General features: G+C 38.6%; 2 protein-coding genes across 3 annotated transcripts in view; one reads left to right on the top strand and one right to left on the bottom strand.

The window, feature by feature from the left end:
- Positions 1–8,824, bottom strand: part of LOC6495901 — a 47,383-nt gene extending 38,559 nt beyond the window's left edge. For both annotated transcript variants that reach the window (XM_001959784.3, XM_032450485.1), the window contains exon 1: positions 8,561–8,824. The gene's annotated coding sequence lies outside the window, so the exon portion shown is untranslated. The remainder of the gene's footprint in view (positions 1–8,560) is intronic.
- Positions 8,825–12,130: 3,306 nt separating this feature from the next.
- On the top strand, positions 12,131–12,639 carry LOC26513840. Its single transcript, XM_032450188.2, has 3 exons — positions 12,131–12,181; positions 12,233–12,391; positions 12,445–12,639. Exons 1-3 carry the CDS (start codon positions 12,131–12,133, stop codon positions 12,637–12,639), a joined length of 405 nt encoding a protein of 134 aa, XP_032306079.2.
- The last annotated feature ends 1,560 nt before the right edge of the window (positions 12,640–14,199 follow it).

Raw genomic sequence — 14,199 nt, 5'->3', positions numbered from 1 at the left:
GAAGTGGTGGCAAGGTGGCAGATTTCAAATAATTTAATACGAAAAAAGTGTAATTGATTTTGGTCAAAAGTTGACAAATATTAGGCCAGCTGTTGGCCAACAAAGGTATTTGATTATAATTTTCAATTTAATTTTGAAATGTTTTCTGTATGCACGAGTCTGAATGTATATATGCAGTCGGTGTGCTTTGGTATGCATGGATCAAACAAGATGCTCCCAATTTGCATACAAATGATGCAGAAACACACAACACACGCACACAGCCTCTCGTAAACACACACTGCTGCACACCACTCACACACTCGAGTCTCGAGCTCATCTGGGTTGTGTTCTTTACAGCCACTAATACTAGCTACAAAAATCACATAAAACGCAAGCAAATTGCTCAGATTATGAGCCACTTGGGCTTGGCTTGGCTTGGTCTGGCCTGGGAAATGCGGAAAAGCAGAGGTGTTTAGAGTGTATGTCCTGTGTCTGTTTTTGTACTTATGTATGTATATCTGGGAGCTGCGTTTTTATGAGCTGGCAAACATGCTTTGAGAATTTATGAAAATAAAAATTGCTAAAGCCAGACATGCCACTCGCTACGCAGGCAGCAGTCGCATTTCAGAGCTTCTTGATTTTCTATTTTTCCGCATTTGTATACTCTAGAAGAGGGTATTCTTTTTTTCAAGAAACAGACCAATAATCCGTATAAGCCGTATATTTATTCTACATCTGAATCAGCCTCTGTCCGTAGCTCAGAGTCCTATCCCTATACCCTATAGATTAGGGATTTAAGCATAAAATATACTTCTCAGGGTATTCATCCTTCGACTTGAACCTTTTCTATAATTTTTAACTTGTTTTCCTTTCCACCTTCATTAGTGGCTATTTGTGGACTAAACCGTAGATACAAGTCCTTCCATGCTCCCAGTTCGAATGTATTTATTTATTTATTTGTTTGTTTTGTCTGTCTGGCAGTGTTGTTTTTCCAGCCCCGAATTATTTAGGCCATGGTTATTTAATACAAGCGCCTACACATGTTTATCCGAAAATTCAACTAAAGGTAAAGTTTGATTAAGACATGTTTTTCAAAGGTAGAACCCCCATAACCCCCATAATGTGAAACTTTAAGTCTTCAGAGGGAAACTGCGATAAGCCAATAAAAACATCCCGACAGCAACGGAATATTTCACTTATTATTCCAACATAATTGTTTTGCCTGAAACAGAGAATTTGGAGATTGCACAGCGTACTTTATGTATTATGTGTATTTTTCTTTGTTTATTTAAGCGCCAGCTCGCATAATGGAATCCCCTGAAAATGGATTCGGATTTGCACGCAGCTTAAAGACACAGCGATAAGGATATGCCAGGATATGTGGGATGACGCCGAGGCGCCAGAGGGGTAAACACATACATTGTACGAGTACGTGATGGCAGAAAAGCGAGTGTCAAATGGCAGATTATGTCGCCAGACATTAAATCACCGACAGCAGGTAAAATATATGCGATGCTTAAGCAAAATCAATTCTATTTATACGTGAGCGCATAAATTGCAGGGCAACAGACTCCAACGAAGCCCAGACGAGTGTGTGCCACATGCCCCAGGACACTGAATATAGGATATAACCTATACTCGTATATAGGATTCAGCAATCAGGCAGACAAACGTTGCCGTAATAAAATGGAGATGTAGTCCTAATCCTGGCTTACAGCTTAAAACGAAAACACCTTTCGAACGGCACGGCCTCGTCTCACCATCCCATCCCGGACCAGCCCACTGAAAAACTGTTTATTTCGTGGAAAATTTATAACCGGAATTATGTGCTTTATGCTCAATGCAAACAAAACTTTCCACTCACACAGGCGAAATAAATTTCCCAACATATTGGCATGGGCGGATGTGTGTGGAGCTCTCTGGAGCTTTATTATATTATTGCCATGCATGACATTTATAAATTTAATAAGCCAGAAGGACCCTAGGCCCCAAGCTTTTGTTTCCAGGCTAAGACGGGAATTATGCTAATTATGAGTTTTGATTTCTTTGAAATGTACATTTAATGGAAGGACCAGCCAAACTCCACCCAAAGCCAAATTAATTGGGTTTTTGGCAAATTTTGAAATGCAAATGGGTGAGTTATGAAAAGTTCAACTTTAAGCCTTACTTTCGTTTGATAAACGGCAAAAGTTTCTTCAAATATTCTCCGATAGGGCAAACAATTGGCAATGACCTTGCCAATAAATTCAAAAGCCAGACCTTGTCTGGCCAATAAAGAGGACAAATGCCAAATAACGCATACGCCATGTGGAACGCGGCTTTAACTTATTTCCATTGCTAATAGACTGGGCCGAGATAAAAGTTTTGCCTTTAAACCGTCGCCTAATGGACAAAGTGCGGGTCCATAAATTGACCAAGGATCTTTAGACGAAACCCAAACAAAAACAAAATAAATAAAAAATAAAGAGAGCATAAAGTATAAATATAAAATAAATATAAAATAAGTGAAAAGAAACAGCAGCAGGCGTAAAATCGAAAGGCAAAGTCGAGTCCCCAAGCCAAAGCTCAGTCAGATGGAATTTGGCCTAATTTATGGGCCTCGCCAACATGAGAGCCAATATAAAACATGACGTTGCCCTTTTATTGACCAAACAGACCAGGCCCGGCCAGGCTCAAAGCCGAACCGAAAGGCAAATCATCAGCAAGGACTCGTCAAATCCAAGATTCCCAAATCCATTCCCCCTGTGGGGAATGTGGAAAAATCCCAATTGAATGACCAAGGCAAATAGCTGGCGTTGGCAAACGCAAAGTCTTACTAAAACTATTAACTAAATTATCGACGGGTGGAGCTAGTGAAGTATCGTAAAGATACCAAGATGACGCCATCGTCCTCCCAAAAACCGAAAGTTTAAAGCCAACGCCAAACGGCGGAAATAACAAATGTTAAATGCTCATCAATAACACTTCCTGCTTCCCCTGCCACGGAAAATAAAATTGAAACTGAAACCGAACTGAACCAAGGGATTTTCTCCCCGTTCTCTGTCAAATTTTTTTGTGAAATTTTTTCCTTATTTTTTACCAGCTCTGTTGTGTTGGGTAATGTGATTTATGACATCGTTCTTTTTGTGGCCGATCACGCTGCTAGATGCTTCGCGCTCTGTTCTCTCATGTATAAATAATCAAATCCAATTTGGTTAATGGCCTTCCATGCTCCATGCCGGGATTGCTGGCTCGATGTTTAACCAATATCCAGTTGATTTGGTCCCCCAAAAAATTTCAGCCATTATTCCGCCAACTTAAAGACCTAGTGCCGCCGCTGAAACAGTGTAGCAGTACAGAGCACTGCTTGCCGTTGCGAACCTATTTTAATTTCCTGCCCATGTCAATCAATTTGCAAGGACCTTGAACATGAAATGTCTCTCTGCGCCTGTCTGGTTAAGAGTGTAAAAAGGACGAAAGGAAAGCGGTGCTGTGCGGTGCGTCGTCGATGGGGTGCGGTGTCGGTGGACGAGCACTGACGCACACGTGCCACGGAAGGAGGTAAAGCAAAAAACAAACCAGGTGAGTGTCAGGTCCTTCAATGGATGTGTTTATGGACCGTGTATCTTCATCTCCATCTGTTACATAACTTTCGGCTTATGCACTCACTTACATCTAGATCAAAGGACACCCTTGCTGCCCAGGACCAGGGGTCATTTTCATTTGGTTTCGCTTTTATCGCAGCTCGTAAATTAATAAAATAGGCGAACAAGTGAAGCGGCAGCAATCAAGCCTACAACACCAACACATACACGGGCCAGGACATTGCCGAACCGTCGACAATGGCCACATTAAATAATACAAGCAGCACGGCGAAAGGATACTCGTATCGTTACAATGCCATCTCGACTGTCGTTGCGTTGAGCGTGCATAAGAAATACAAATGTGGGCATGGCAGTACTTAAACACACACCACCTCAAAGACACACACACAAACGCACACACACGTTGGCCGCACATGTAGTGTAAAGGGTTACATTTCAGATTTCTTTGGCCTTTTCGATTCGACTAAGGAATATCTTTTCCTTCTAGTTTCTAATGAATTAATACATTTTGTTTCTTAAGGAATAATTAAATTAAAGCTTCAGCTATTAGCTTTATATTATTTTTTAGTTATTAGCTTTAATTATACATTTTATTTTAAATAATCTTTATAGCTCTGAGGTTTTAGTTTTATATCCAACTCTTTAAAAGTGAATTATTGAGTAAGAAACAAGAATGATGCATTAATTTATCTTTATTTTAAAAAATATATGAATTACATTTCAAAAATGTTGTTAAAAAGTTCGTTTTTTATCATATAAATTTATTGAAAAGACTAAAAACCCGTGAAGCTTAATTTAATTTTCATTTGGGAATATACAAAAAAAAAGTCATCTAGAAATTCTAGTCTAGAATATCTGAACATTGATATTAATACTTTTTTTTAACAATAAACCCAACTTTTTCAGGCAAAAAATAAATCAAATAAATTTATAAAATATTCAGAATTCCCTGAACCTGGGCAAGGAGGAAACGTGTGCTGAAATAACATCGAAAAAAAATGGCAAAGGGTAAGGGCCAAAGGTGGCGCTTACCACATTGGTTTGGTGGGTGGGTTGGATGGCTTTTGCGGGGGAAAGGGGTGGCGTTTTCACACCGACCACGCCCACACGCACGACTTGTCATTCAAGTGACGGTGAAATGCTTGTCTTTGCTCTGGAAGCAGCCTCCGTGGCATTGTCCTTTGTGCCAGGACAATGGGCTCAAGGGGGTGGAGATGGGAGTCGGATGAGTCGTCTGGGTCGCACACAAATGACAATTTAAGGGGACAATTTTCGCGCGCGCGTGTCCTTGGAAAAAGTCTGCATTCAGAGCCATCAAGCAACAACCTTGACACTTGACTGTTGCTGAAGTTTGAGCTTCAATTGGATTGGAACTCGCCACTAGCCGGAGAAAGTTGCAAGTGGTGGCAAGTCGCTAAGATGATGGCAGCTTTTAAGGCCTGACAAATGATACGCTATGGTCCTGTTGGGGCAGTCCTTCTAACCCTTTCCTCCTCCTCTCCATAGGCAGCTTAAAAGTTCCGCTGACAACTGTCGCCATAACTCACTTTTGCAGGACAACCGGGCAAAAGGCAATCCTTCCCGCCGCCAAACCAAAACCAGTAACTGTGACGTCGCAAAACTAGATTCAGGGGAGACCGAAACTTGGTAACGACACTTGGCCAAACAAGTTGCAGGCAAAAGCCAACAGTCTCGAGAGTCTGGCCATAAAGCTGATCCACACAAAAAAAATAAATGCAAAGGAGTTATTAAGTTATTTAAAAAACTAAAACTTTAAATATTTTTTGTTGTGTTGGAGGACCACATTCGAGAACCGTGGGAATTGTTGCCATTTGCAAGTGTTTCAATCACGGCCAGGCCAACGAAAACCTCGGCTCAAAGCACCTGCTGCCTCCAGCAAATGGCAAAAATAAGAAAGAACAACGAAAGAGAAAAAGCCGCCAAGAAAAATGGCATGAGAAATGCGCAGGAAGAATGGCACACTAATCATCTGCAGGGACAATTGGGAGAGAAAAAAAAAACGAAATGCGAATGGACTGGTTGGAAAAGCCAGTCAGTCGACAAGATTGTAACTCAACTTTGGTATTCGACGGCAATTATTCTGTCATTCCTCTACTCTCCCCCAAAGGAATTGCATTCCGGTGACCTGGCCATTGAGTATCCTATTGTACATCGATCACAACCAATATTGCGGGTCAAAGGAAAACGGATACTGAATCAAAGCTGGAGAGTAAATAACCTTTTAGGTTGCTGCCTATACAAATGGAGTCCTACTTATTGGCGTTTAAATCAAATCAACCAACCCCCTAATGAGTGTGTCGGTGTGGTATGATGGGGTGTGTCTAAAAACCAAACATTTAACGGCCCGTCAATCAGGGCCCACCTCGGGCATTTAAAATCGCTTAAATAATTGATTTGTTTAGCCACACCGCAATCGGGTCAATTTAATTAATGTTTAACACGCCACAATCATAACTAATTTAATGTGAATTCAACGAATCGTTGTCCTAGGCAATAAAACAACTAAATTATTTAACAATTGGGCGTGCCAACTAGGCAGGCACAGGCCGAGGCCCAGGGCAGCCTAAAAAGATCAACTCCCGCCCATTTTAATTGCGTCCGTCCAATTAGATTGATTGCCCTTCGGCCTGCTGAAATGAGCTGTGAACACAGTTGGGCTTAATTAATTGGTTGCATGTTGAATGGCCAACAAGCTCCAACACAAATATTGGTCCATCCGAAACTTTTTTGGCCAAAACGAGTAAGCCCTTGTGAGGTAGAATGCTCCTTGGCATAATTATGTTACTTGTTTTCCGTACTTTAAGCCGATTTAAAGCAACTCAGCTTGTATGTCCCGAGGACACATGGGTATTTTGGGAAGGATTAGGCGAAAAAAGAGGACGAAATTCCCACCTAGCTTATCGTGGTGCTCAAATTTAATCAAATATATGCCATTCACTTAGGCTTTCAGTTTGCCGTTATGGTAATTTAATTTTTAATTGCATTTGCTTGGCATGTGTGAGTGGAAATGGTCAACTGTATTAAGCGATTAGTCAAAATCATAATTAAATAAAACACAAGCGCCGACAAGGACACGCAAAGTAACGTGTGTTTTGTTTGTATATCCTTATGTATCAATACAAACAAAGCATACGTAATTATTTTACTGAAAGTAGATTAAGTAGCTAAAAAAATAGGCAAAATTATGCAAACACTGAGCGGTTGACCATTCCGAAAGAAGATGGGGAACCCCAAAGGCTTCCGAAGTGGAGGTTGGGATAGAAATAGCTCAGCTCGAAAAAGTTTCCCTGAAATTTGAGCCCGGACACGTGGCAGGCGATTCCTCGAAATTTGATTCCATATTTATTTTTCGACGTATTCCCTGCTTTGATTCATCTTTTCCCCTTTTTTTCTTTAAACGGAATCAGTTTTGGGTAGTCTGCGCTTAAATTATCTGTTAAGGTCTACAAAAAAAAAGCTCTTTTATAGCGAATCTGAAAATTTAAAAAGAGTTCAAACGCTCAACAGTAAGCAACTGTTTATAAAATAGTACCAAAAAATCTCTTGATCAAAGAAAACTTCCTCTAATAAAGTCGTTAGGAAATTTTAAATAATTGCTATCCTGGGGAAATCGCAGCCCCGCACCCGACTCTCTGTAAATTTTCTTCAACTGTATGCAAATGCCCAACTAAAACTGAAACTGCCAGAGAATCTCCATCACTTCGCAGCATGGGTCAATGGTAATCTGCAGGCATCAGCATGAGACTGCGTAAATTTGCATTCATAAAGCAGAAGCAGCCAGTTGGCCCATTTGTATGCAAAGTTAAGTAAGGACAGACGGCAAGGGGCAAGTGAAAGTAAACACCAGCTAAGAACTGTTGGATAAGAGCCGTGCGCCGAGGGCCAAGAGTGTGCAGGTAAATATTTCGAATTAAAACAATGGCCTAAAACAGAAGCTCAGTACTTTTGGGAGGGAGGTGTATGTATATGTTGGCCGAGCCAGCAGTTAACCAGAATGATGCGAATAATAAGTCCAATGAAGCTCGAATCTGAATGGGGGACAGTAATGTTGGCCTAAAGAAAGCGAAAAATGTGCTGACATCAGAGAAGCATAATTTCTTCATTTACAGAAGCGGCGCCGAATTAATTGGTGACCAGAATTATTCGAAACCTAACAAAGGAGTTTAATTAATTTACCCAGTAGAATGTTGCGAACCACATTCGCAGACAGACCTTGTCCTCGGTTGTGGGTCAAAGTCGCTGTGGAAATACAATTTCACACTTGGACTGGCACAGCCTGAGAGTCAGACAGTGCTCACACGGCGTATGAGTTATTTCGCAGGACCCCCTGGTTTTCGGACTCTACCATACAGATTTTGGTTCGACTTTCTGGCCGTTTCCCTAATTAATTGAGTTGCTTTTACTGAGCCAGAATACTTGGATGGTTATGAACCCCCAGAGGCTGTTCCTTTACATCGTCGAATACAATGGAATTTATTATATATTTTTATTTTTGGTTTGACCGTAACAGTGTGTGTCCTTTGTCAGGGAGTCTTATTTGGAGTCCTGTTTCGAAGGCATATGCTGTCCAAACCAAAGCCCTTTAAACAGTTCCAGTGCAGTGAGTGCAAATGGTTTTATTGTTTTTTCTTTGTTGTTCATTTATTTTCCTGCGGGCTTTTTTTATTTTATGTATAGTATTTTAGCTTTCACTGATTCGGTATTTAAGCCCTTGCCGTACAACTGAATCGCACCAAATGGGATTGACTTAAGCTGTTGTCCGTACAATGGTATTACGTATATGACCCGAATGCCGGAGGCCCGGGAACTACATTTTATAATGTCAAGGATTATCAAAGAAGCTCGAGCTTATTTTTTAATTAAAAGAAAATAAATATTTTTTTTTTCTTTTACAGTTAATTTTTTTCAGTAGTATATTTTAATTAAAAATTAAGCTTATCACAAAAACCTAATTACCAATTAATTTGCCTTACCTTTCAAATATATTCCAAGTTCAGCTTGATTACAATGTAATATTAATTTTTTTCTAATCTTCTACTTAATAAACTTTTTCAACTTTTTTACTGTTACTGCCATTTTGATTATTTTAAACTCGTTCCAATCACTACACTCAACACGCGATCTTTGCTTCGAATAGATCGTATCATATGGTGTTTATTATATTTTGGAATAGTATTTTTTGGATTATCTCTATGGGCAGACAACCACGCCACGCCGCGTTTCAAAACGAACTGCCAGCCGCTGCCCGACATCCGAACTCGAGCATTAAGGGCGCCTTCGGCTGGACGAAAAACTCACCATGCCCCGAAATGAGTCGGGAATCCGAGTGGCATCCGAGCCCTCGGATGACATATGTACATATGGGTCTGTGGAGCAATCGGGAGAAAGTGAAAGCAGTTGCCACACCGACAGCAGCATTGGGGCAGGTTAGTGTCCACTCTCTTTCAGCTATCTTCCTCTCGGATTTCCTGCGATGTTCTTGATTGGATTGGAATCCTCGGAGCTGTTATGATAAGAAACTCTTATAAAGATAAAAATAATCTGTTGAATGCTGGTATATTTTACTATGCCATTTTTTTAAAGGTTCCGAATTTTTAAACAATTTTCGAAGCACTTCCTCCAGAAGATTTGACAAAAAATCCAAAAAAAAGTTTCCTCCCAGTTTTTGATGCAGATTTATGGAGAATCGATCTACAAATCGTTTAAGACACTCCGCTCTAGAATCGGATAAGTATTGGCTCAGATATGGCATTCGCAGTGGGTCATATTTTGCCCCCATACACTTTCCACATTTTGAAGGGGATGGCCCAGAAAATTTCATGAAAAATTTAAAATATATTTTGTTTCCTGATTTTGATGCATATTGATGGAGAATCGATCTACAAATCGTTTAAGACACTCCGCTTAAGAATCGGATAAGTATTGGCTATGATATGGCATTCGCAGTGGGTCATATTTTGCCCCCATACACTTTCCACATTTTGAAGGGGATGGCCCAGAAAATTTCATGAAAAATTTAAAAAATATTTTGTTTCCTGATTTTGATGCAGATTGATGGAGAATCGATCTACAAATCGTTTAAGACACTCCGCTTAAGAATCGGATAAGTATTGGCTATGATATGGCATTCGCAGTGGGTCATATTTTGCCCCCATACACTTTCCACATTTTGAAGGGGATGGCCCAGAAAATTTCATGAAAAATTTAAAATATATTTTGTTTCCTGATTTTGATGCAGATTGATGGAGAATCGATCTACAAATCGTTTAAGACACTCCGCTTAAGAATCGGATAAGTATTGGCTATGATATGGCATTCGCAGTGGGTCATATTTTGCCCCCATACACTTTCCACATTTTGAAGGGGGTGGCCCAGAAAATTTCATGAAAAATTTAAAAAATATTTTGTTTCCTGATTTTGATGCAGATTAGTGGAGAATCGATCTACAAATCGTTGAAGATACTCCGTTCAAGAATCGGATAAGAATTGGCCAAGATATGGCATTCGCAGTGGGTCATATTGTGCCCCCCATACACTTTCCACATTTTGAAGGGGAGGGCCCAGAAAATTTCATGAAAAATTTAAAATATATTTTGTTTCCTGATTTTGATGCAGATTAATGGAGAATCGATCTACAAATCGTTTAAGACACTCCGTTCAAGAATCGGATAAGAATTGGCCAAGATATGGCATTCGCAGTGGGTCATATTGTGCCCCCCATGCACTTTCCACAAAATTGAAGGGGATGGCCCAGAAAATTTCATGAAAAATTAAAAAAATATTTTGTTTCCTGATTTTGATGCAGATTGATGGAGAATCGATCTACAAATCGTTTAAGACACTCCGCTCAAGAATCGGTCCCAAAATCGCAGGGTGTCGCAGGGTCACAATATGCTCCCCTTTACCATTTTTAAATAGGATGCTCCAGTAATTTTGACAAAAAACTAAAATAAAATGGATCGTAGACTTTAATGGGACTTCTTTAGAGAAAAAAAATGTTTTAATAAAGATTTGAATCTTAGACTTTATGTTAACTTGTCAGTTTTCTATGTTTTTCCCTCTTGGTTTGCCGGACATGCGCAGAATGCGAGATTCTCTCCACCCTTTCGTACAAAGTTCCGGCATTTCGGCGTGGTGAGTACGGACTCAGGAAGGCACTGATAAGAATCGCTGATAAGAAATGCAGCTGCATCTGCAACAAAAGCAACACGTTGAGGCGTGGTAATTGCATAAGAAATTTATAATTAAGAGTGGGAAGTTATGGGGCGATAGGAGGAAGTGGCAAAGGGGAAAAGGAAGCTCTCAATGGGACGCTCAACGGCGGTACTTTGTGGGGACGAGGAGGTTGGGTGGCCATAATGATGGGCAAACGCTGTGACCAGCAAACCACAAAATGCTAAACGCTGCAGACGCAATTAATGCGCACCGTTTTACAATTAGCGAACTGGCCCAATTATGCAGCTGCCTTCCTGCAAAGCCCCCTAGACCCCATAGAGACCTCTCTGGCCCCCATCAGTTCCCCAAATTACCCCGGCTGACAACCTCCACCGTGAATCTTGGTCGTTGTTTTGCTTCGTCCGAGCAGGGGCTCTTAATAGCAAATTCATGGCCACTCTGACCGGCCGTTGTTATTTTTATACCCTGTTAGGGTACAGGGTATATTAGAATATTGAATTGCAACGATAATTTGTTACAGGGATAAAGAAAAGCTTATAAGTTTCAAATTTCTCGCTTTTTACCTCTTCAGCACGCTTCAATAATGGAAACTTTTATTAGAGTATTAACGCTTATAGCTATAAAATAGAAAATTTTAAAAGCTGGCATAACAAAGGATTGTGTGTTAGAAAGAGAGAAGTATCGGGTATCATATAGTCTTAAAATAAGACTATACCTAAACCCTCTATTCATTTTTTGTGCCCTTTTTTTTTGCTTTAGTGGGCACCTGAATTTTTGGTTTTCGGTGGCTGGCACAGCCTTTTAATTATGATAATTACATTGTTGTCGCTCTCATTTGCTGACAGCAGCTGGAGTGCAGAGTAGACGGTGGGGGAGGCCCCTCAAAAATTCCCACTTCATTGGATAGCTCCTGTTTAATGCAGGATGCACATTTTGGGTCGTCGCTGGGGGCAAACAACATTCTTAATTTATGCAGTAGAAGGGCATATCAAAAGTTAAAAATTCAAGTAACCGTAAAAACATTTTCTATAAAATACACTTTATTACAATTTACTGAAAAAATGGTGTAGGAAAAAGTTAGTTAGTAACTTTTTCATTAAGTGCACGGAGTAGGTGAGAATAAATTAGAAACATCTTTCATTATAGAACTTAAATATTCTTCTCAGTTTTAGCCATTAAATGAATAATAAATCGAGTTTTAATGACAATAAAATTTATAGGTTTTATGACAAAAATTAAAAATATATGTAATTAATATACATAAACTAGATTATTTTGAATACAATTTTAAATACATTTAACTATTAGAGGAATTGTTTCATATTTTAAATCTCTTAGTGCCACAAATATTTTGATCAGTAAAGATCATGTTTCCACTAGGCCTGGCTCTTCTTGCTACCCAAATAATATGGAAAACAGTAAGTTCAAATATATTTTAGCGGTATCTTAATAATTAAATTTTAAAAAAGAGCTGTGATCCTCTGACGATCTACAAAACCACAAATGTGGAATGCGGAACTGCGCCAAAGTACTCTGTAAATGCCTCCTGTGTGGTCAAGGCCATTAATTGTAACAAGGCTGTGGCCAATGTGGATGTATATCTTGTTCAGCAACTAAAGAATATATCAGTAAGTCACTCAATAGATTATCTAAGTAATAGCTTATACATATTCCATTTAAGGTACGATTTCAAGTTTTCAAGAGAGACTACACCAATAAAATGCAACCATGGTTGATTGATGTCACCATCAATATGTGCGACATTATTGAACGAAGGAATTTTCTGCCCTATGGAAAAATGATTTTTGTGATCACAAAATCATTTTCAAACTTTAATCATTCATGTCCGTATTCAGTGAGTAAGTCTGGCAATTAGTTATGTACTTAATGGACTCAATTACTTTGAATTTTAATACATATAGGGTCATCTGTTTGGTCGCGGACTTTATATTGATGAGAAAATATTTCCAATCGTATTTCCCTTCGGGTTTTACAAATTGTCTATTCATATATACGAAAATTTTTACGACAGGCAGCGAGAATATGTCGGTTTTATATCTCTCACTGTTGAAGCGAAGACGCCATACACACCAAAGCGAAACAAGACTCGATCTAGGTAAAACAAGTATCTGAAAATTTTAGAAATGGTATAAAAATTTCAGTGAGAAATAACTAAAAATAATTGCAATACAATGTACAACCAGGAACCAAATATAATATATTATATGTAAATTGTTACCCCATCAAAGGTTTTATGACAATAATATGATTTTAAATAAAATATCCATTACTTGCATATTTAGCTTGATCTATCTAAAATATTATAAATTATTCTTAATACAATTTTAATTACATCAAACTTTTAAGGTTAATGTTCAGGTTTTTAATATCTTTTTGCCACAAATATTTTGATCAGTAATAAGCATGTTTGTATTATGGCTGGCTCTTCTTACCGTCCAAATAATATTTCAAATAGTAAGTCTTAAACACGATTAAATCAATATAAAAAATATTAAAAACATAAACACAGACGTGTGAACCCCTGACGATCTACAAAACTACAAACGTGGAATGCGGAACTGCGCTAAACTACTCTGCAAATGCCTCCTGTGTAGTCAAAGCCATTAACTGGAACAAGGCAGTGGCCAATATGGACGTTTATCTTGTTAGAGAATTAAAAAATATATCAGTAAGGCCCTAAATAGCTCATCTAGATAATGCGTAAACATCCTACGATTTAAGGTACGACTTCAGGTTTTCAAAAGAGACTACACTAATAAAATGCAACCATGGTTGATTGATGTCACCATCAATATGTGCGACATTATTGAACGAAGGAATTTTCTGCCCTATGGAAAAATGATTTTTATGATCACAAAATCATTTTCAAACTTTAATCATTCATGTCCGTATTCGGTGAGTAAGACTGGCAATTAGTTATGTACTTAATAGAGTTAATCATTTGAAATTTATTTATAGGGTCATCTATTTGGTCGCGGAGTTTTTATTGATGAGAAATTATTTCCACTTATATTTCCCTTCGGTCTTTACAAATTGTCTCTTCTTATATATGAAAATTTTTACGACAGGCCCCGAGAATATGTCGGCTTAATATCTCTCACTATTGAAGCGAAGGCACCATATACCCCAAAGCGAAACAAGACTCGATCTTAAACAAGTTAAACAAGAGTGAAAAATTAACAAAACAATATTTTTAATACAATGTGCTAACCGAAACTAAGTTTAATAATATATACATACTGTTACCTCATCAATGGTTTTATGACAATATAGTATGAATACAGTAAAGTCAATTATGTATCCAAATATCCATTACTTGCATATTTAGCATGAAATATCTAAAATAATCTAAATGTTCAACTCTTTTAATATGGGTCTGGAACCAAATTTTTAATAGAATTATAATTATATCAAA

The sequence above is a fragment of the Drosophila ananassae genome, chromosome 3L (assembly GCF_017639315.1).
Source record: "Drosophila ananassae strain 14024-0371.13 chromosome 3L, ASM1763931v2, whole genome shotgun sequence".
Classification (NCBI taxonomy): Eukaryota; Metazoa; Arthropoda; class Insecta; order Diptera; family Drosophilidae; genus Drosophila; species Drosophila ananassae.
The sequence above is the reverse complement of the archived record's forward strand: the minus strand, read 5'-3'. Positions and strand labels throughout refer to the sequence as shown.

Excerpts from the sequence above, each read along its gene's own strand:
- LOC26513840 (XM_032450188.2), top strand. The coding sequence starts at position 12,131 with ATGTTTCCACTAGGCCTGGCTCTTCTTGCTACCCAAATAATATGGAAA. Across the intron at positions 12,182-12,232 it reads CCCAAATAATATGGAAAACA|AGCTGTGATCCTCTGACGAT; the intron begins GTAAGTTCAAAT and ends ATTTTAAAAAAG. Across the intron at positions 12,392-12,444 it reads AGCAACTAAAGAATATATCA|GTACGATTTCAAGTTTTCAA; the intron begins GTAAGTCACTCA and ends ATTCCATTTAAG.